The sequence below is a fragment of the Passer montanus genome, unplaced genomic scaffold (assembly GCF_014805655.1).
Source record: "Passer montanus isolate IOZ18808 unplaced genomic scaffold, ASM1480565v1 scaffold151, whole genome shotgun sequence".
Classification (NCBI taxonomy): Eukaryota; Metazoa; Chordata; class Aves; order Passeriformes; family Passeridae; genus Passer; species Passer montanus.
The window spans coordinates 821,988-844,024 of NW_024362163.1; the positions used below are offsets into that span (position 1 = coordinate 821,988).

A 22,037-nucleotide genomic window follows, 5' to 3' on the forward strand; every position below is an offset into this window, starting at 1 on the left:
GCTGCAGCCAGGCAGAGTAGCAAATGCAACATCAAAGGCTAAAGTCTACCACCTTGAAAAACTTCCTAAAAAAGTTAACCAGCAGTTAACTTTATATAATTTTACCAGAAATCTGTGCTTAACCAATGTAAAGTTAAAAACCAAAACATTTTAGAGCACCAGGTATCTAAGAACAATATTTTGCTGACTCACTTCTAAAAGTCACTCATCAACACTTCCACTGAAGAAAAGGAAAAAGGGTTTGTATATTCTGCAGCAGGTGAAGGATTCATTTTGGTATTTTGATTCTGTAGAGCATACAGAAGCTTCACAGCTCAGACTGTCAGCTTTTCAACAGTCATATGACAAACCATTCAAGAAAACTCATCATGCAAGTTTCAGATCTCAGGCCATCCCTTACATTTTGCATCTTCAAATTTTATAGGACTCTCCCACCGTGTTACATACCTGTTAGCAAACCCCAGTTGGAATTATCAAAGAAATTTGTTGGACAAATAAGAGGCAGAGGTTTTGGTAGGTCCTGAGTCACTGTTTCCTGAGAAACAGTTTCCTTGCAGGGTGAAGGCATTTGCTCTTTAAAGAAATATGACACTGCCTTTTTAGGAGACTTTGGTATTGTCTCTCGAGTAGTTTCTCTTGAGGATTGTTCTCTCCATTTTAGTGCTCTTTCTTTCCATTTCCTGAGTTCCTCTTTCAGTTGAAGTACATCACTGCAAAGAAAAGAACCCCAGCATACAATTAAGAAGAGTTTAAAGCAATTTCTTTAAGAAAAAATTCCTGGAGAACAGACAATTCCTGTATTTTCAGATGACGTATGACAGACATGGCAGTACAACAGCTGTGTATCTTGGTTTCAGAGGATTTTTTTTAAGCTGAAATTCCTTCCAATATACAATTCAAGTGTGTCTTCCATAATTTAAAAGATTCTTAAGAAAGCAAGCAATTTAAAGTTCAAGACGCCTTGATGGCTTTATAAGCCATAAAACACTAGCTTTAAGTAAAGGTTTATGATGTGAAATCTAAAATTAATGGTTACTCACTCCAATAGGTCTCCCAGAAACCAACTCTAATGATGTAAATACAACAAATTATTTGACATGCTGCTAGTCAGCTGTCCACTTACCTCAGTAGAAGGTCGTTTTGCTTCTTCAGCTGCAAGTTCTCTTTCTGTAGCTTGGCTTGTTCAGATTTTAGAACAAGTATTTGTGTGCTCTGCACAATACCACTGCCGCCACCACAAGTAAGGGGTATTTGGGATTGCTGAGGATCTGCTTCTTTCAGCACTAGAAAACAGATTTATACATTATGTGTGTGCATTATTTGGAGAGTGCTTAAAACCAAACCGATACATTTTTTAGCCTATTCCTTCTTGTGGTCTTATATGTGAAACTTCACTGAGTTACAAGAGGCATTACAACAGTTACTCTTTTTTCCACACAAAATACACCTCCCAGTATTCACACTGCCAGGGAGATATTAAGAAACATGACAGATTCTTCACTGGGCCATTTAGAGGTAAAGTAGTTATTGTTCCAGGTATGTCATAGCTTTGATTAGAACTAGGTATTCATATGTCAAGGAGAAAGTGGCAACATGAGCTACCATCACTGCAGCTTATCCCTCCACAAGGGCAAACATGGCTGGAGAAAAACACAAGAGCTGCTGTAATTCTAATGCAGTTCATATGCAGCTAATATAATCTACTTTCTACCTCATCTTCCAATGCATGCACCCAGTTCTCCTCATACCCTTTGAATACAAAGCCTGCATCTCAATCTGGTCTTCAAACATTTAACCTCAAAACTCCGTGTTTAACATGAAAGAGTCCCTTCTATTTATCTTGAATATATCACATTGGGTAAATACCAGTAACATCTTGCTCTTGGCGTGCTCTTCTCAGTTCTTCCTTTAGCTTTTTTAACTGTTGTTCTTGGTGTTCTGCAGTGGCTTTATAATTACGAAGACTATATGAAGCAGGAAGGGAGGGAAAAAAATCAGAAAATCTCAGTTTAATAGTTATTACACTTTCAGTTGAATTCTAATGAGCTATCAAATACAAGATACACCCATGTTATACAAGAAAAACTACATAAACCTGGTTGTCAGTCAGATTTTAGATAACGTGCACCCAAAAGTTAGACTAATTATTTGTGGTGTATCCCTTCTCTCTAGTGAAGTAGAAAGTGCTTTCAGTTATTGCTTTCCCCTTGCCTTCTTTTGTGAGAACAGTTATTTAATTTATGGCTGAACACGGTTGATTGAGAAATTTTGGTGGGTGTATAGGGAAGAAGTTTTGTAAGCAACCCAAGGTGCGTATAGATTTTACTTTCTCTAAAATCACCATAAAAACTTACAACAGCTCAGGCTGAATGCTTACTTCTTATTACGTGGGAAAAGAGCAAAGTAGAAGCTAAGTTTGAAGTAGTTGAAAATTGTAAGAAAATAAAATATGAACTTACTTCACTTCAAAGAAGTTGGATTGTTTCATTCTTTCCAGATCACTTTTTACCAATTGTGTTTTGAGATGGTCAATTTCTTCTTTGTACAGCTCAGCACCTTTATCTAATTTTGCCTGAAAATAAAATATTTAGTAAAAATAAGGGCTTTTTACTTAGCAATGAAATTAAGGGTTGCTTACCTTGTATCTTTACTATGATCTGCTAGATTTTGCAGGACAAGATCAAGTGCAGGAAGCTATTTTTCACTAAGGTGGCTCACTTTACCAACTAGCACTATAGTAGCAGTTGGTATCCTAATCTTGTGTATTACATGCAACCATATTTTGGCAAGTTTTGCTGACTTCTGTGCAGACTAAATCTGGGAATTTTAAAGTAGTGTGCATATATATCACACTGAGTAAATAGTTCATGCTTCAGTTTAAAAGTTTTAAAATGTTTTAAGTGTTTCAGAAATTCATCACATACAAGTGACACATTTAGTTTCTAGTATCATAATTTGGATTCTAAATGTTGCACTGGTAGAATGTGAAATTGTCTATTCAACAAGCAAGTGGAATTTACTCTAGGAATGCCATACAGAACAAATACATTGACTACAGAGACTTGAGTTTCACCTACAACTGTTGTCAAGCATGCTTTGTGTCTTCCATCGGAGGAGAAAGAGAAGAGTGAAGTATTTTGCTCATACCTGAAGACTCTGCTTCTCTGCTAAGGCAGTCCTGAGGCAATTATCCATCTCATTCAGTTTGGCTTGCAGTTGGGTGAGCTCACTTGTCTCTGTTCTTATTCTCATCTGTGCTTGTAACTTGCTTATCTTCTCATCTCTCTCTTTGACACTGTCTCCTACTTCATTTATTACATTTTCTAACTTCTGAATTTTTACTTTCATAGCCTATTGAGACATATTAATCAACCAGTTATGAGCAGTTATTTCAAAAGATAGTAACAGTAACAGCACGTGGTCATATTTTTAGCAAGAACTAGCAAAAAACCAAACCACACACAAAAAAGAAATCAACACTACAGGCTCTATGGCAACACTTCATGTCCAGGTCACTGTTTCATGTCACCTTTTAATAGTCTAGAACACTCAAGTCTAAGAAAAGAAAAAGTGCTTTGGAGAGGGATAACTGTGGCATAAAAAATGAGTTCTCAATTCCTGTGATTAAATAGAGAATTCTTCTCCATCTTCATGTCTGACAGAGTGAATACCATAAATTTACAAGAAACATCAAGAGTATCGCCCTATTAAAGTCAATACTTCAAAAGTAAATAAGAGCTTTCATATGAATTTCTGAAGTGAACATCTATTTGTGTACAGAAATCAGGCCATTAAAATAATCATGTTGCAGGCAAGAGCTCAAAATTCCACTTTGGAAATAAACGAGCTACTAAAAGTGTACTCTGTTTGTATTGTGGTGGCTCAGATTTACAGTTGTCATCAATCCCTATGTTCAGTTTGGAGTACTCTCCCTTAGAAAGCAAACATCAAAGAAGTTGTCCTTAGAAGCAAGTATTGGTACCTTTTTATCTTCTTCTGCAGCCTTTAATTTATTATGAAGCCTGTAATTTTCTTCTTCTAATGCTAGACTGGCAGAGCCACCAGGGGTCAGTTTTTCTTTTAGAGTGTTTAGATCCTGAAGCAACTCTTCATTTTTCTCCTTTCTCTGTTTTAATTCAACATCAGCATTTTTACTATAATCAGCAGTTCTGGCATCCAGCTCTGAACAAAGTTCAAGGAGTATCTGAAAATCACACAGAATAATTTTAAATAATTTTTTAATCTGCTAGAAATATGGCAAGTGAAGAAACAGGAAGTACCTTAGCCTGTGTTATTTTCACATTCTTGTTTCAGTGCCCCATTTGACAGTGCTTGCTGTCAGAAATAGTATCATTATCACTCAAAGAACACGTTCATTTACAGAAGAAAGGGAAGCAGGAAGGGGCACAAGAGAAGATGATAATGCAGAAATACTGGTAAGCCTGCAATGCACTAACTCAAACTCTAATATTAGAGAAACAAAAGGAACTACATTGGGAAGACTTCTTGAAAAGAAGAAAACCATAATTTTTCACAGATTTTTCTTACTAGAACATATTCACTGACTAAAGGAAATTAAACCTACCCATTGGACTATTCTAGAAATCCATGTGTTTAACATGCCAAATAAATAAAAGTTTCACAATTGTCAGGAAATGACAATGTAGACTAGATTTTTGTTTGTTTGTTAAAAGCTTTTATCCACATAATATTAGGGTCAGGGAATTCTTTCAAAAACTTGCCAACACTGCAAAATCCCAAAAAAGTCAAGACTGACTATTGACTCTACAGAAGAAACTTTTAAAAATAGGCTAAACTTAAGATTTAATCAGAAAGTTGAAGTCTTGTCAAATGGTGTTCATGATGCACTAAACCCTGAAAAATGCTGTCCATGTTTCCAAGAGGCAAGCAGTAAGCATAAGAAAGAAAGGAGTAGAAATTTAACTGAGTTTCAAAAATGGCTATAGTAGTTTTGATAAAGTTTGGCAAGAAAAGCAACATTTTCCAGAATTCAGACTAATAAAACCCCAAATAAACAACCCTACTCCCACTTATTACCTAGAAAGTCTTTTAGAAAACAAGTTTTCAAGTTTAAAAAATCTTGAAAAATCTTTTAAGTATTCCTACGTCTTACAGGTAAAAGTATGAGTGAGTGCTGATAATAAATGAATGATCATTTAAGAACCTCTTTTTGTGTTTTGTCCATCAAAAAGTCCATAGCAAAGTGCTTACACAAAATACATTTCCGATTCTATAACATTGACTTTTACCTTTACTTTAGGAGACCAGAATTCAAAGACTTGCAAGAGTCTTTCATTATCTTTCTTTAGTTCTTCTTTCAGCTCCTCTGCATCCCAGTGAGTTCCTGAACAAGCTTCCCAGAACTGTATTGTTTCTTTTCTAGCACTTTCTTCCTGCTCTAACTCTGCTTCTATGCAGAGAAGTTCATTTTCCATTTCTGATACATCTTTGACAATGCTCTTAAAAAAAAAAAGAGAGGAATTAAAATTTAAGTACTGGTCTGATTATCACATGTCTAAATATACCTTCTGTCCTCTCAGCTATCAGTATAGCAGGAAGGCTGTTTTAGCATCCAATTATCATATAAAAGGAGTTTTGCTAGACTTAAAATTACACCCTATTGGGAAAGCAAGAAGACAGTCTACGTTTGTGGGGCAGGTGGAAAGGGGGAAAAGTGCTTATTAGCAAAAGTTTATTCCATTGCTTTAGAACAAGTCATCTTGGTATTGGATGGTATGCACTGTAAAGGGCAAATAAGTAAATAACATTCCCACTAGTTTCTAAGCTATTAATTTTATTTTCAGCGGCTTTATGAAGCAAAATCCTCTTATTAGACCTGGCAGCATAAAAAACATACCTATTCCTTCACCCCCCCTTAAAAAAAGTTTTAATTGATAAATCCTCTGCCATTAGATTCCCACCACATGACCCCATGCCTTAGAATGAGTTTTTATTGTCTATTTTTCCCCCAAATATTACCTCTGCATCCAAGTGCAAACTCTGCAGCCCTTCACAGCTGTTTAACTCTTGCGATGATACTTCATTCTGCTTCAAATTCATCTTCCTTAGACATTGAATCTGGGATTGTAGGTGATCTTGTTTTCTCTTTTCCTCAAGCAATTCCATTGCATACCTGTGAACAGTAGTGTGGTACTCTCTTCTCTTTGTGCAAGCACAGCTGAACAGAACCTGTTGCAGAAACATGGGATGCATCAGTGAGCCTGTTTTAAAATGGTACCCTACATCCAGCTAAAATACAGTATTTTATAATTTAATCTATTTACTCTCTGAGCCTCTAAATGTCCAGGATAATTAACACATGACTAAGAAAATCAGCTTCACAGGTGCATTACGGTAATGGCATGTAAAGGTTTTAGCTGAGACAGCACTTTTCCAGTATGCTATTTTTTGTAGCCCCCAAAAAAGCCAAGAAGTCTAAAAGGCTCTAGACAGACTCCCACAAATCTAAACCTTGAAAAACAAAGTAAAGTTTTCTTTGTTATATTTATTTTCTCTTGGAGTTGTGAAAGGTGCAGATGATCTATGAGAATAATATCACCGTGCCGATTTAAAACTTTATTCTAGCAGAGCTCACTAGTTGAATATTAAACATCTTTAACCATGGAAGTTAAAAGCCATCTGTGGAAAAACTTAAATGTAAAATGGCTGTGTTAAGTATGAGGCCCTTTGGAATATTAGTTCAGCTTCCAAGTTAATGGATATTTGTAGACATCACTGATTCTCAAGAACCTCACCCTCTCTCTCCAGGCCTGTGCATGTTTCCATGCTCCAACCAAAAAAACCCCAGCCCTTAGAGACAGAAAAAACTCTGCCAGTTACTGTACTTCTGCATACATTAACAGGAATTCTTTCCCAACTACCCTTAATTTTTTTGCTAATAATTTTAGTACAGGGGAGAAACTGATCCCAAACTGGGGAAGATCTTCAAGGCTGTAAAATCAAACTACCTGGGCAGCTTTTCAGAGCAAGCATGCATGCATCTCCAAGCCATCTTGCATGTCTTTTTCCCCCATAGAGAAATGCATACTTAGTCATCTATTATTTGATTTAGAGTACAGAAGGGAAATTTCATTTTCCAATTAAAATGGAATAATATTAATGAAATAATTCTGTGCAAAGCAGCTGAACTACAGTTAAAAACTAAGTTTGATTTACATAACTAAGTAGTTCTAGTTGTCTAAGATTGTAAAGCAATTACTATCCACTTATTTTCTCCAATGTATGAATTCTCAAATCCCAAAGCTAAAGTATATAAAATCCTAGCTGTTACTATTGAGAGCTTATTTAAAAATACCCAAAACCAAGCAATATGAAGCATCCACATATTCAGCATTTTAAGTTGGTACCTTCAATTTGGTCAATAACCTCTGGAGACGACTGTTGATTGCCTCATTTTTAGTTTGAAGTGTTTTGATTTGTTTACTCTGCTCCAGTGTGAGCTGAGGCAGTATCGCAGCTATCAGTGCTTTCTGACTGTTCAGTTCACTCCTCAGCTTAAGAGACACTGTAGACAGACATTCATATCTCTCCCTCATACTTGGGAATTTCTCAAGAAGCTCCTAAATGAAAGTGAAACAAATCAATTAATTCATAAGGAAAACTGTGATTAGCTATAAACAGAAACATAAAATAAATTACCTGACTCCAGGACTAACCCCTACAGTATGTACCAGCTTTATAACATGAAAAATTATTATGATTAAGACTTCAGTTTTGACTTGCCACAGAGATATGACAAAAACACTAATCCAGGCACAAACCCAGATAATTTCATAGATTTCCAGCAAATAATTTCACAAGCTCAAATTGTCTTTGTGGTTTAGATTGTCTGGCCACATCAAGACTTATAAATCAAGCAGGAAAAAAAATTACTGCCTGTTTACAAGTTTGCCAGCTGGCCTTCTGTCAGGATGGACTCCCAGGTCTATCTGCTTCTCCCTTTTTGAAGGAAAGGGCTCATGAAGTGGGTCCTAGCACTCTGCCATGAAAAGAAGGTGTGAACAAGCAGTGAGCAGGCTCAGTACTGCTACAGGCTTGAAGACCCAGTAACCTGCAACTCCAGAATCATGTTTAATTATGTCTGTTATGCATTTTAAATAAAGTATAAAACTCCCCTGACATACTCCCTCCATCATTGGTTCTTAGTTGAAAGAACCAAGATTCACCAGTTTTCTTAACTCTTCACCTCACAGTAACAACAACAGAACATTGGGAAGAGGCAAAGTCCCATCTATTACAGAAGTCAGAAGGGGAAAGTGCCCTTAAAAGGGATCAGCTGATGTTAACTTCCTTCATTATGATTTAACTTTCTAAGATGTGTAAGTATTTTGTTTTCTGTTGGGTTGTGGTTAGTAAAGAAGATTCTATGTTGTTGTAGTAGAGTTTGAGCTCTGCTCTTTGCAGTTTGAAGGTTGTAAGGGTTTGTTTTGAGTTGTAGTTTAGTTCTTCATTGTAATTTGGTATTTTGGGTTTGCAGGGCTTTGTTGTTGGCTGTAGTTTACTTTTTCACTGTAATTTTATTTCAATGTAATTAATTTAATTGAATTTTATTTCTCGTCATTTGGACACCAGATGTGATGATGCAGAGCAACACAGAGGCCCCAGGCAGTGCAAAGGAGAGCCTTTTATTGCAAAACCCAGGCCTTTTTAAACAGTTAGCTGGTTATCAGTTTATGTAGTTTTAAGGCACAACAAGCCCAAGTCAACCAACCACCACAATGTGGACATGCAGCAGTCATACAGCTCGTCTCTCATGTCTCTCTAACCCTATTCCAGCTGGGTCACTCTCCCATGGTTCCCTTTTACTCAGCTGAAGTAGCAGGCTGAGCCATGATTTTACAAGTGTAACAAGGCCCTTATTTTATAATGCTTGACCTATATGCAACAATACACGTTGCTAAATCCTGGTTTATTTTGGCTTTCAGTAGGTTACTAGCTACTCTTGTATCTGTAACAAAATGTACTCAGGATAGCTAACTAACCAAAGGTCTGAGGAATTCCTCGTATGAGGGCACAAGTGCTTTAATCGAATTAATTTAACTCCAATTTATTATTTGATAGGGAGTAATGGAAGGGAGGATTTGGGGGGATTTTACAAAACCAAAGTGGCAAAGAGCTTCTGTTTGAGGTTCAACAAGAGGAACTGCCAGGTTGCAACACTCCTCATGCAGTGCTCCAGGCTGGAGGGAATAGTGTCTGGAAAGCTTCCCAGCAGGAAAGGGCCTGGGGGTGCTGGTCATCAGCTGGCAGAACATGAGCCAGCATGTGCCCCAGTGGCCAAGGGCATCCTGGCTTGTGTCAGGAATAGTATGGCCAGCAGGACTAGGAAAGGGATCGGCACTAGCAAGGCCACACCTCAAATCCTGTGTTCAGTTCTGGGCCCCTCAGTACAAAAAGAACATTGTGGTGCTGGGTTGTGTCCAGAGGAAGGCAACGGAGCTAGGGAAGGGTCTGGACACAAGTCCTATGGTGTGGGTGAGGGAGTTGGGGGTGTTTTAGCCTGGAGAAAAGGAGACTGCGGGAAGACCATACCACTCTACTTGGGGGGTGGCCTCTTCTCTCCAGTAACATGTCATAAGTTGCACTAAGGGAGGTTGAGACTGGTTATTAGGGAAAATTTCTGAATTGAAAAGGCTGCCAAGTACTGGAACAGGCTGCCCAGGGAAATTTGATGCTCTGGAGACAAAACAACCAGTTACAAGTTCCTAAACTTCCTTGTCCCATCAATGTGGTCTGGATTGAAGAGTGTTATTGGATCACCATTCAAAAGCACTGTCTGTAGATAGGGTTATTGTAAATGGATGGTTTTAAGGAAAACATCCCCAGTGGTTTACTGATATAGTTAAGCTAAAAAAGACAAATATTTACTTAAAAGCCAATCAAATGTCCATGCTACTGTCTCAGTGGAAGGCAAATGTAAAATGTGGAAAAAGAGCAAGACATTCTAAATCCATAAAAATGCCTCGGTTGCTGTATCCATGTGGGACATTCCTATACATTAGAAAGAAGCCTAAAATCCACACAAGCTTCAGACATGAAAACAAAACATAGAAAACAAATTTATAATAGTCTAATGAATTAAAGAATAAGATAAGCTCTCCTAAAGTTGCTCAAGGATCTTCAGTATTAGATAGATAAATAACATTATTGAATGTATAAAATTTAAGCCTGAGAAAAAGGAGAGGTTAACGTGTGTTGTTGAATCTAAATAATATTTGGTCATTCAGCATCAAGAGTAAATAGTGGGTTTCTTCAGTACATCTACTGGAGCCCTACAAACTCAAGTTTTCAGTAGGCATGGGCTGCGAAACCCAGCAGTAACTGCAATTCTCTTGACAAAACTGCTTCTGACCTTCGGCCGCAGTTCATCAGTTTTGTCCTTTAATTCCCCTTGCGCCTTTGAGAGCAAATCACCAAGGATTTAAAACGCAGTTAAGTTCATACTGTCTACACAGTGCCTTTTCAAAAGCTGGAAGGTATGTTTACTGATTACTGTATTGAATATATCCTCAGCAGATAAATTCACATTCATTCCAAAGAAGGACCAATCCAATGGGTTACAAGTCTGAGATAAGTAGAAGAAAAACTTGGTCATTTCAGTAAAGAAACTCAGAAAAAATCCTTTGTCCATGATCATGTTTCTTTGCCAACCACAAAAATGATGCTCTAAGAACTAAAAATTAAATAGAATTTCAATGGAGCAAGAGTTTGGCACACCAGTGACAAAACATTAGAATACAAAATAGTGACTAAACACCAAAAGTCCTCACCTTGCTTGTCAGGCTGTCTGCCGATATCTCTGATTGCCTCTGAACCTTCAACAAGTGTTCTTCCCTTTCTTTACAAGTCTCTACCATTTGCTGAAGCTCTTCCTTCTCCTTGTTAAGTGAAGTGATTCTCTCAAGCTGCTGACACACTTGCTCACTCATTGCCCCTTCAGTTTGTTGCTTTTCTGCCAGGAGGTCACTGTACTCAGCTGAGACACGAGTCAGGTTCTCAGTGACTTCAGAAAGCTGGAAAGACCAAAACCAAACCAGTATTTGTATTCATAAGCACCTCTTGCACGGGCAAAAATAATTTGATGCTCTGGAGACAAAACAACCAGTAATGTTATAAGTTCGTAAACTTTCTTGTCCCAGCAATGAGGTTTGGATTGAAGAGTGTTATTGGATCACCATTCAAAGCACTGTCCGTAGATAGGGGTTGTTATAAATGGATTGTTTTAAGGAAAACATCCCCAGTGGTTTCCTGCTATAGGACTTCAAAAAAGATAATGATTCTCTTTAAAAGCCAATCAAATGTCAGTGCTACTGTCTCAGTGGAAGGCAGAAGTAAAATGTGGAAAAACAAGCAAGACATTCTAAATCCATAAAAATTCCTCAGTTGCTTTATCCACAGTATGTAGGAGAAATTCCTATACATTAAAATGAAGCCTACCATCTACACTGGCTTCAGACATGAAAACAAAAAGTAGAGAACAAATTTCTTAATAGTGTAATAAATTAAATAATGAGCTAAGCTCTCCTAATGTTGCTCAACGATCTTCAGAATTACATTGTCAGAATACATAAAATTTTAGAACTGGGCAAATGCACAGAAGTCACATTGCATTTTTCATTCTAAATAATATTCATTCAGCACCAAGATACATTTAGTTATAAATAAAGGGTTTCTTTTTTACATCTACTGGAGCTCTACAAAGCAAAGTCTGCAGTATTCATCGGCTGCCAAAGCCAGCAGAAATTGCAATCTTCTTGACAAAACTGCTTCTGACCTTCTGCTGCAGTTCATCAGTTTTTTCCTTCAATTCCTCTTGCGCCCTCAAGATCTGGTTTTCTTTCTCTGCAATTCTTCCTGTCAGCTCCACAATCTGCTCCTGATGTTGTCCAAGAGCTTCACAAGTACATCTCAACTCCTCCTGCATCTCCGAGTTCTTTGGACACAATTAAAGTGCATTAACACCTGAACAACACTTGCAAAAGCTAAGACCAATCTACTAGAGCTTCTCCTAGGGGAAGAGAACTACTTTTATTACCTTGCTAATCATTTCCTGTAGCGTTTCTCTTAGCTGGTCTCTCTCTTTCTGGAGATTTTCCAGTTGCATTTTAAAATCATCACCATCTCCTTCTGTCTGGGCACTGACTTCCTGGCAGTCATATGGTTTTGGAATAACATCTGTTCTCTCCATTTTTTCAGATTCCCCTTGATATTCACTGGCCTTTGCTTCCTCCATTTCATGCAATTTCTGTAGTGCCTGGCTCAGCTCTTCTCTCAGAAGAAATAACTCTTGCTCCATGGATTGTCCTTGAATCTGTGGTAGCTGTTTTGTAAGAGACTGAAATAAACACATTCAGAAAGCAGCTTTAGGAAAAATCTGATGCCTTTGACAGGTTGATTATGTACAACAATCGGAGGTACTGCTATAAAAGCACACACACAGAAGTGTAGTCAGCATATCCAATTACAAGACGTGTGATTTGCAATGTCCCTTTTAGTGCCAGGAAAAAGTCAGTTCTACCTATGCTCTAGAAGAGCCAAACCACCCACTTCAGATAAGGAGTTTTCATATTGATCTGCCTAATTATAGAAGATTCCTGTGGAGATTAGTACAGATAATTACTATCCTGTATCACATTAATATTCTATTTATAGTCATTCTCCAGTAGATGTCCATATATATATATATTTATTTATATAAACAATATTGGTGGCCTCTATCTCAAGTAAACCACAATAAACTTGGAGTTTAATGAGGTGCAGTCAAGTACTACGACCCTTTTCTTTCAGTGTGTCTTGCAATTATTTCACTTAAGTGCAAGTTTAAATAAGAAAGCTTCCCATTACAGCTTCAGCATAATTACCAAAGTTCCTTCCCCAGACTCCTCTCTTTTCAAAAGTAAACTGTCCAGCTTCTCCTGCAATGAACGGTTCTCTTGAGTAAGGAAATTGATTTGTTCCTTTTGCACCTGAAGCTGGTCACTTTCTCTACAGTTGTTACTTCCTAATTTTTCCTCAGCAAGCTGATCTCTCTCTGCTGTGATGATTTTAATTTCTTCTCTCATTTCTGAGATCTGTTAAAAAATATGAAAAGGCAGCATTTTCATCAATTCAGTATAAAAATCAAATGCCAAATTTTGTTTGATTCATTCTCCTACAGTGCTTATAACCAGCTTCTGTGATACGTTGGGATCTGACATGCCATTCACAATCATGTGTTACACTTCTCATTGGGACTGTTACAAATCATGACATTTCTATTTCAAATATAAATCAGCCTCATTTCTACACTTAAGTAACCCTCATCTCCTTTTCCATTTCCCATCCAATACCACCACTCAAATCCACAACCATGGGGCACACAAGTTAAGCAAAGGTTTATTAGACTCTAGATTACATCTTGAAGCTACAGAAACAGCAGCAGCTGCTGGTCAAGATTTGGATTAGGCAGTACTCTTTTCCTGCCCACTTGCTATCAAGAGCCTAGAAAATTTTTAAGGACATGCAGAATAGATTACAAGCATATTAAGTGGGCTTGTTTTAATTACTGCATAAGGTTTTACCCGTATTTGGAGTTCTTTAATGGTTTTCCCTAGTGCCTCTTCAACACTCAAAATCTGAGATTCTTTTTCAGAAATACTTTTTTCCAACTTCTTGACAGTTTTCTGGGATTCCTTCAGAGAGTTTTGTGTATTTCTCAGATCTTCCTGTGCCACGATGTTCTTTAGAACACAAGAGAGAAAATCCACAAAGAAAACACATGTATTTTGTAATATTAGTAAGCATTCCTTGATTAAAAACAGCCATGCAAACGCCTACTCCTATATTCTCCTACCATTGAAACCGTGTCCTTTATATCCTCTCTGAGTTGCTCAGTCTCAGCTTGGAGAAACTCCCCTTTTTGTTTCAGGTCATCTCTTTCCTGGGTTAGAGTTTTTATTTCTTCCCGACATTCTGTAAGCTGCTGCAAGACTGCCTGGATCTCCAAATCTTTGGCCTCCGGTCTCACTTCACTAAGCCTTTCTTCCTCCTCTTTTAATTGCTCCAGTTCATTTAACTTCTGCTGAGTCTGAACAAGATTTTCTCTTAGCTCAAGAAGTTGATTTTGCTCTGCTTCTCTCTCTTCCAGTTCTTTCGTTTTGCTAGAGAGCTTTAGTACTGATAAAATTAAGTCTGAAGTCTTATGTCCTAATAATGCACTAAAGACTGCTTCTTTGATCTCTTTCTCTCCCTCCTGGTAAACCTAAACACCCACTCCTATGGAAAAAGCCTTTACTTTCGTTTTATCTCTTTCCTGAACACCCATTTTCTACAAATTGCATAATAAAAGTATTACTTAGAGTATTTGGAGAAAGCTAATGATGAGTGTTCCACCACACTGCTGGCCTTCTTCATAAGCCTGGAAGCAGACAGGCCCTTTATAGCATTAGGTGCAGCTATAAATGCAGTTCAACAAGTACTTGCCATCTTTTCCTTCAACTCCAAATTTTCACTTCTGAGAAAAGCAGATTCCTTTTTGGCATCCAAGGCTATGGCTTCACTGTCTAAGAGGGACTTATTCAGCTGCTGAATTTCTTCAGTTAGTTTATCACAATCTCCCTTGCAAAGGAAAAGGACAGACACTGTCATTGTAATGCAGATCTCCATGTAAATATTCTCTGATTCTTTTATGAGCTTAGAAAGGAAGAAAGATGCTAGCTAGCAAGGTCATAATTTCTCTGTAAGTCACTGCTTATACTCTTGCCCACAATAAATAAGCATTTGTTTATGGAACCTTCTTGTGATGGCTCCTTAGCAGAGAAAGTCTTACTAAAACATACACATCAAAACTGTTCTGATGGAGAAGGAAGACTTGCTCACCATATGATGATCGACAAGTCTCGTCTTTATTCCCGAATCACCGATTATTATACACCTTTTAATTAGCTCATGCATAGTGCAAAATCCCAGCTCACCATTGGCTAACTAGCTATCAGCTAACTACGTGCTGTTTTTAGTATAACTATTCCACTTTCCCAGGCTATTTGCTCCACCACCTGTGTTTGTGCATTACTTCATCCGTGGGCCAAGGATACAGTTTAATTGGGATAGCAACTCCCTTCATCCCTTATCTTGGTCAAATTAATCTCACTGTGAGCTTTAGCTCGGAGCCAGCTTGTTACAAAGCTCTCAACACTGTTCTTCAAGTCTCATAAATAAAAAGGAGCAAGCTGACACTGACCTCTAATTTAATTTCATCCAAAATTGTTTTAGACTCTTGTGCTTCTTTAGATAGGCATTCTATTTGGAGCTTCATTTGTTCATTGGTTTCTGATGCAGCTCTGTATTTTTGTTCTATTTCTTCATGGAGCTGTTTAAGTGCTACATATTGCTCATCAGACTTTGTGTATTTCAGTTGTACATCTGTGAGATTGTCTTTTGATTTTTCAATTTCTTCAGACATATGCTTAAGTCTCAATTCATTATCAGTTACTTCAGAAAGCAGCTTTTCATTTTCCAATTTTAATAAGTGTAACTCCTCACATTTTTCAAGAATCTGCCAGCAGAAAAACAATATTAATATATAGTGCTTTCTAAATCAGTATTTGTCAGAACTATATCATAAACAGGTACATGTGAAGATATAGGAAATGAAGCACAGGCAAACATACACAATACATTGGGTTTTGCTCTGTTGGGAGGGAACTGTCTAGCAAAGAACCTTTAAAAGAGAAGGATTCTCAAGTTCCAAAATCTCTTCTAACTCTTTAGATGTTCTTCAATACTTCCTACTTCCTATGTTTGAACTAAGACTGGACTCCTAAACTGAATTTTTACATTTATCAATACTTTCTTCATAATACTGATCCCTTGGACTGGCTACCTAGACCAGAGGCAAGACAGAGTTAGAGAATAAAGTAGGTATTTATTAAAGGCCTTCAAAGGATACCCCTTGGGCAGTGCAAAAGCCTGGCAGAGGCTACACCTAAGATGGACAACAGTCACATGTTTTCTCAGACACACAAAAGTTTGGTCTCTTTGCATATCAGAGGTTAATTGTCCAACTATAGCTTCAGGTAAAAGTCACATTCCCCCAGTTTGCTCCCCCCCCAACTTCCTGATTCACTTTTTTATATTTTCCAGGGCCTGAGGCAAATGGTGTGACCTTGGTTCCCAGGCCCAGGAGCACTGTTCAGTCCAACCAAAATGTGAAGAAAGCTAACTAGTATTTCATCTAGACTTCAGAGTTATGCACTAATGCAGTACAGAATCTGAAAAATATGGAAGCTAAAAACTTAAGGCATCAATACAGAGATTAAGTTGTTAATATTTAATTACATTTTGTCAATTAGTGGAAGTACACCCTTGGAGGAACTTTTTGCAAAGCATTAATGAGTTCATAGATTACTTGCCCTGAATAATTTTTACTGCACATACTTAGTAGCAAGTGGTTCTTAGAACAAAGAAAGCTAGCAAGTATTTGCAAAGAAACCCTTTAAAACATTTACAGCATACTTAGTCTACTAACCCCTTACCTGCCAGGAAATAAGGATTCCTAACAACTTTTCTGGAATTTGCAAGGTAAATCTCTAACTTCTCAAGCAGATTTCTGCTAAGAGATCTTGAGATTTTCTCTTTGCTCAGTTACACAAAAAAGTCAGTTCTAAAGTAGTGCCCAGGATCAAACCCCATTATATTTATACATTCAGTAGTCAGTGGTGACCACAGCAAATAGACTTGCAAGGGCTGGACTAGAAAACAACACGTAATTATAGTAGTCAGTGACTAAACATATTCATCTAAACAAACTTATTCCTAGGTACAAATATTAAATATCTGAGAAGCAACAATTTAACAAACTTAACTGTAAAATCTCAGGCTGACCTATTTAAAAGCCTTTAAATTGGCTTTAAAGCTTCATATCCAATAGGCCTTCATTAGTACATTACCAGTGAAGTACAATACAAAACCAAGAAAAAAGGTTAGATTTTTTTTTTACCTCTTTCTTTTGCATCTCAACAGTATTTGGTAGAGATTGCAATTCTGATAGCTCATTTACTTGTTTCTGTAGAAATGCATTCTCTTTCAAAGCATTTTCTAGTTCTCCTTTTAAGTCAGCTGCCTTTTTTTCCAGCTCCACATGAGAAAGCAAATCTAGAAAATGAAGTTTAAACTATTTAACAAATGCTAGAGGAAAAAAAAACATATTGTAAATTAAGCAGAAGATTTATAATACATTCTGGATGTCATATTTTTGTAATTCCCAAAAAGTACATTTTACTGTTGCCAACAATTAAAAGACTAAGCTCTTGGTCTGAATTCTGTCAGCACTGCTTAGGTTGATATCCAGTTTTTTTTAGGTCCTCTCCAACAATCTTCATTAACTTGACTGTGCAAAATGCAAAATATTTTGCTAGCTGCAATTTTCCAGAATGTTCAAGGAAGTGCTCAAGTAGTTACTCCATGCCAGGAATACCAGATACTCTGGTTGCTTTATACTGACCAGAGTCTCCATATAGGGAGGAAGACAAGAGCCAAAGCCTTGGCTATCCTCCCCTATTACAGGGAAAAAGGAGGACAGAAGGAGTAGGGAAAAGGCAGCTGGAACAGTACCTTTTGGAACTTTACCCTCCATCAGTGAAGTTAGTCTTGTGTTTTCTTGAAATAAAGACTGCAGCTCTCTCTGCAAGTCAGCTTGCATTTTTCGGTAACTGGCTTTTCCCGCTTCTATTTGGCTTTGATATAACTGGACATCCTTTTGCATTTGGTTGTGGTTATTTAAGAGTTCATTCTTCAGGAAAACAATACAACATGCAAGTCACACACAGAGTAAAAGTCTATGTACTTGACACTTAAATAATGCATCTGGTACATTTTCTGCTGTCACTCTGACCAGCTTTGACCTTGATAAATATGGCAGAATAAGGCACAACTTAAATGCATTCCTGTCAGTCCTCTAACAAAACATGCCTTAGAGTTCAGGGCCATAACTGCTGCTACTATTTTGTCTTTATTCTTTGAAAGCTCAAAGTAAGCTCCATCCCACTTCTGAATCCACATCTCTTATTCTCCTTTGTTCTCTGATAAAATTAGGTCTGAAGTCTTATGTCCTAATAATGCACTAAAGACTGCTTCTTTGATCTCTTTCTCTCCCTCCTGGTAAACCTAAACACCCACTCCTATGGAAAAAGCCTTTACTTTCGTTTTATCTCTTTCCTGAACACCCATTTTCTACAAATTGCATAATAAAAGTATTACTTAGAGTATTTGGAGAAAGCTAATGATGAGTGTTCCACCACACTGCTGGCCTTCTTCATAAGCCTGGAAGCAGACAGGCCCTTTATAGCATTAGGTGCAGCTATAAATGCAGTTCAACAAGTACTTGCCATCTTTTCCTTCAACTCCAAATTTTCACTTCTGAGAAAAGCAGATTCCTTTTTGGCATCCAAGGCTATGGCTTCACTGTCTAAGAGGGACTTATTCAGCTGCTGAATTTCTTCAGTTAGTTTATCACAATCTCCCTGAAAAAGACAACACTCAAAGAAGCAAAAAACAATAAAGTAAATGTGTTCGTTTTAATATGTTTAAAATATAAATGCAGGCTTAGAAAACTCAGTAAGTTTACTTTAAGAGAAAGAGTAGCAGTTGTTTGAGAGATGGGATAAACAGCAGAATTTCTCATAGCTTGACTTCCCCAGAGTACTGCTGTATGATTTGTAGTAATTAACATTTTAAACTTTGTAAAACTAAATTTCCCAAGACCTGTAGGGAAGCAGATGTTCATCATACCAAAGCTATACCTAAATTAATCCAGCTCAGAAAAACAAAGTAATCTCTCAACCCATTAGAAAACTCAAGTTTACCAGTGCAAAAGATGTCTCCTTTTTTTCCACTTCTGCTTTTTGTAGTTCTTCCACACGATTCTGTAACATTTTTATTTTGTTCTCTTTCTCTTTCAGCTGTTCCAGTTTGGAATTTATTTCTGCCTAAAAGTTGGAGGGGAAAAAGGGGGAAAGAAGATTTGAGTGTTCAGTTTGGTTTTTCAGGTCAGAATTTATCAAAACCTACACAGAAAGCATTCATGGTTCTTAGACATATCCTCCTCATAGCTGATAAGATTAACCTGAGCACAATGATGCCCACTTATTGTCCTCAGCAGATATGGTATTTCAAGCTAAACAAACCAAGCGCATTTCATACAAGTCTTACTACCTGTGAATTCATTGATAGGCTCACCTCAAGTTCCTCACTGTACACTTCAGCATTTGAAATTAGATTCTTTAAGCTGGTAATTTCCTGCATTAGTTCAATCTGTGGAGGAAATTAAAGCAAAATTGCAGAGGATGTTAGAAAGCACCCACACCAGTAGTTTTAGTTGCCAACACCATGAAAACAAGCCAGGTCTATCTTGTGTTTTCTTTTTTATTAGAATATACTCACACATTTACTCAAACTGCTACAAAGCAAGACGCTACATATTCATTCAAAATGGACATGTGAGATGCAAAGCTCTGTTTTAGCTCCCCAGTAACTAAGAAGGATTCAAGTACAATTTAATCTGCAATAGTTTGACAAGCAAGAGCAATGTGATCAAAGCAATTAATGCAGAAATTGTACAGGTACGATACTTCAAATTCCAGTCACGTTAAGCAGCTTTTTATGACACAGCGCAGATATTTATGATTTAATCTATTCACTGACAGGAATGAGAAGGTGCCAAAATGGAAGTAAAACAAGCCATGAACACATTCAGTGACATTGTCTGAAAGAAATCATAAGTAGAAGACCAGATAGGAGCTTTTTCCTTTACTTTCTCTTGGTCTTTGTTAGCAAAGTTTTACAATAAGCACTCATCTACAAGTACTCATGTATAGTCACAAGCAAAGGTAAGAAAATGCAATCTGCAAACCAAATTTTCACTTCTGAGAAAAGCAGATTCCTTTTTGGCATCCAAGGCTATGGCTTCACTGTCTAAGAGGGACTTATTCAGCTGCTGAATTTCTTCAGTTAGTTTATCACAATCTCCCTGAAAAAGACAACACTCAAAGAAGCAAAAAACAATAAAGTAAATGTGTTCGTTTTAATATGTTTAAAATATAAATGCAGGCTTAGAAAACTCAGTAAGTTTACTTTAAGAGAAAGAGTAGCAGTTGTTTGAGAGATGGGATAAACAGCAGAATTTCTCATAGCTTGACTTCCCCAGAGTACTGCTGTATGATTTGTAGTAATTAACATTTTAAACTTTGTAAAACTAAATTTCCCAAGACCTGTAGGGAAGCAGATGTTCATCATACCAAAGCTATACCTAAATTAATCCAGCTCAGAAAAACAAAGTAATCTCTCAACCCATTAGAAAACTCAAGTTTACCAGTGCAAAAGATGTCTCCTTTTTTTCCACTTCTGCTTTTTGTAGTTCTTCCACACGATTCTGTAACATTTTTATTTTGTTCTCTTTCTCTTTCAGCTGTTCCAGTTTGGAATTTATTTCTGCCTAAAAGTTGGAGGGGAAAAAGGGGGAAAGAAGATTTGAGTGTTCAGTTTGGTTTTTCAGGTCAGAATTTATCAAAACCTACACAGAAAGCATTCATGGTTCTTAGACATATCCTCCTCATAGCTGATAAGATTAACCTGAGCACAATGATGCCCACTTATTGTCCTCAGCAGATATGGTATTTCAAGCTAAACAAACCAAGCGCATTTCATACAAGTCTTACTACCTGTGAATTCATTGATAGGCTCACCTCAAGTTCCTCACTGTACACTTCAGCATTTGAAATTAGATTCTTTAAGCTGGTAATTTCCTGCATTAGTTCAATCTGTGGAGGAAATTAAAGCAAAATTGCAGAGGATGTTAGAAAGCACCCACACCAGTAGTTTTAGTTGCCAACACCATGAAAACAAGCCAGGTCTATCTTGTGTTTTCTTTTTTATTAGAATATACTCACACATTTACTCAAACTGCTACAAAGCAAGACGCTACATATTCATTCAAAATGGACATGTGAGATGCAAAGCTCTGTTTTAGCTCCCCAGTAACTAAGAAGGATTCAAGTACAATTTAATCTGCAATAGTTTGACAAGCAAGAGCAATGTGATCAAAGCAATTAATGCAGAAATTGTACAGGTACGATACTTCAAATTCCAGTCACGTTAAGCAGCTTTTTATGACACAGCGCAGATATTTATGATTTAATCTATTCACTGACAGGAATGAGAAGGTGCCAAAATGGAAGTAAAACAAGCCATGAACACATTCAGTGACATTGTCTGAAAGAAATCATAAGTAGAAGACCAGATAGGAGCTTTTTCCTTTACTTTCTCTTGGTCTTTGTTAGCAAAGTTTTACAATAAGCACTCATCTACAAGTACTCATGTATAGTCACAAGCAAAGGTAAGAAAATGCAATCTGCAAATTTAATATTAGTTAAAAGCTTTAAAACAAGCACCATCCTATGAGTATTCCTATGTAGTTTACCTGTATAAACGGATATATTTAATTAATTTATTTGGTGAAGTATGTGACCTTTCAGTATTGCTCTAAGTAATCTACTACATGGGTATCAATAAATACTTACATTTTATGGACTGTCTTCAGACATCTGAAAGCAAATAATTAAAAAAGCAATTCTTGCAATGGAAGCTACTTTAGACATTACATCTGTTATTAGATACCCAAAAACTTTGCAGGGAAAACTAATGTAGGATTTATTAAACATTAGCTAAGAGAGATAGCACATTCAGTCTAGCATACAAAGGGTCTTCTAAAAAGAATATTAAATACAAGCTAAATGGTAATACTTCATAGAGCAAATTTCTTTAAGATCCAGAAATCACTGTAGGGGACACAATACAAATAAGCAGTGACATTGTTAAATTGCAACCTGAAATAAAAACGCAAAAGGATGTAAAAAACTTCAACATTAGTGTCATGATCAGAAGATTAGACAGACTAATGTGCACAAGTAATGTCCAGAAAAGCAATCAGGAAAGAAACGGAACAATACATCCCCGTCTCAAGA

At 37.0% G+C, this 22,037-nt stretch overlaps 1 protein-coding gene across 1 annotated transcript in view; it reads right to left on the reverse strand.

Annotated features, from left to right (window-relative positions):
- CENPE (centromere protein E) overlaps positions 1–22,037 on the reverse strand; it is a 39,214-nt gene that overhangs the window by 1,280 nt on the left and 15,897 nt on the right. The window contains exons 18-38 of the mRNA XM_039702007.1: positions 20,760–20,834; positions 20,387–20,509; positions 18,405–18,539; positions 17,632–17,809; positions 17,018–17,172; positions 15,260–15,574; positions 13,874–14,188; positions 13,602–13,760; positions 12,903–13,112; positions 12,077–12,376; positions 11,816–11,974; positions 10,797–11,054; positions 7,389–7,601; positions 6,001–6,210; positions 5,271–5,480; positions 3,983–4,204; positions 3,148–3,351; positions 2,460–2,572; positions 1,867–1,964; positions 1,124–1,283; positions 448–710 (exon numbers count right to left, since the gene is read on the reverse strand). Of these exons, the coding sequence (XP_039557941.1) occupies positions 448–710; positions 1,124–1,283; positions 1,867–1,964; positions 2,460–2,572; positions 3,148–3,351; positions 3,983–4,204; positions 5,271–5,480; positions 6,001–6,210; positions 7,389–7,601; positions 10,797–11,054; positions 11,816–11,974; positions 12,077–12,376; positions 12,903–13,112; positions 13,602–13,760; positions 13,874–14,188; positions 15,260–15,574; positions 17,018–17,172; positions 17,632–17,809; positions 18,405–18,539; positions 20,387–20,509; positions 20,760–20,834 (4,075 nt within the window). The remainder of the gene's footprint in view (positions 1–447; positions 711–1,123; positions 1,284–1,866; positions 1,965–2,459; positions 2,573–3,147; positions 3,352–3,982; positions 4,205–5,270; positions 5,481–6,000; positions 6,211–7,388; positions 7,602–10,796; positions 11,055–11,815; positions 11,975–12,076; positions 12,377–12,902; positions 13,113–13,601; positions 13,761–13,873; positions 14,189–15,259; positions 15,575–17,017; positions 17,173–17,631; positions 17,810–18,404; positions 18,540–20,386; positions 20,510–20,759; positions 20,835–22,037) is intronic.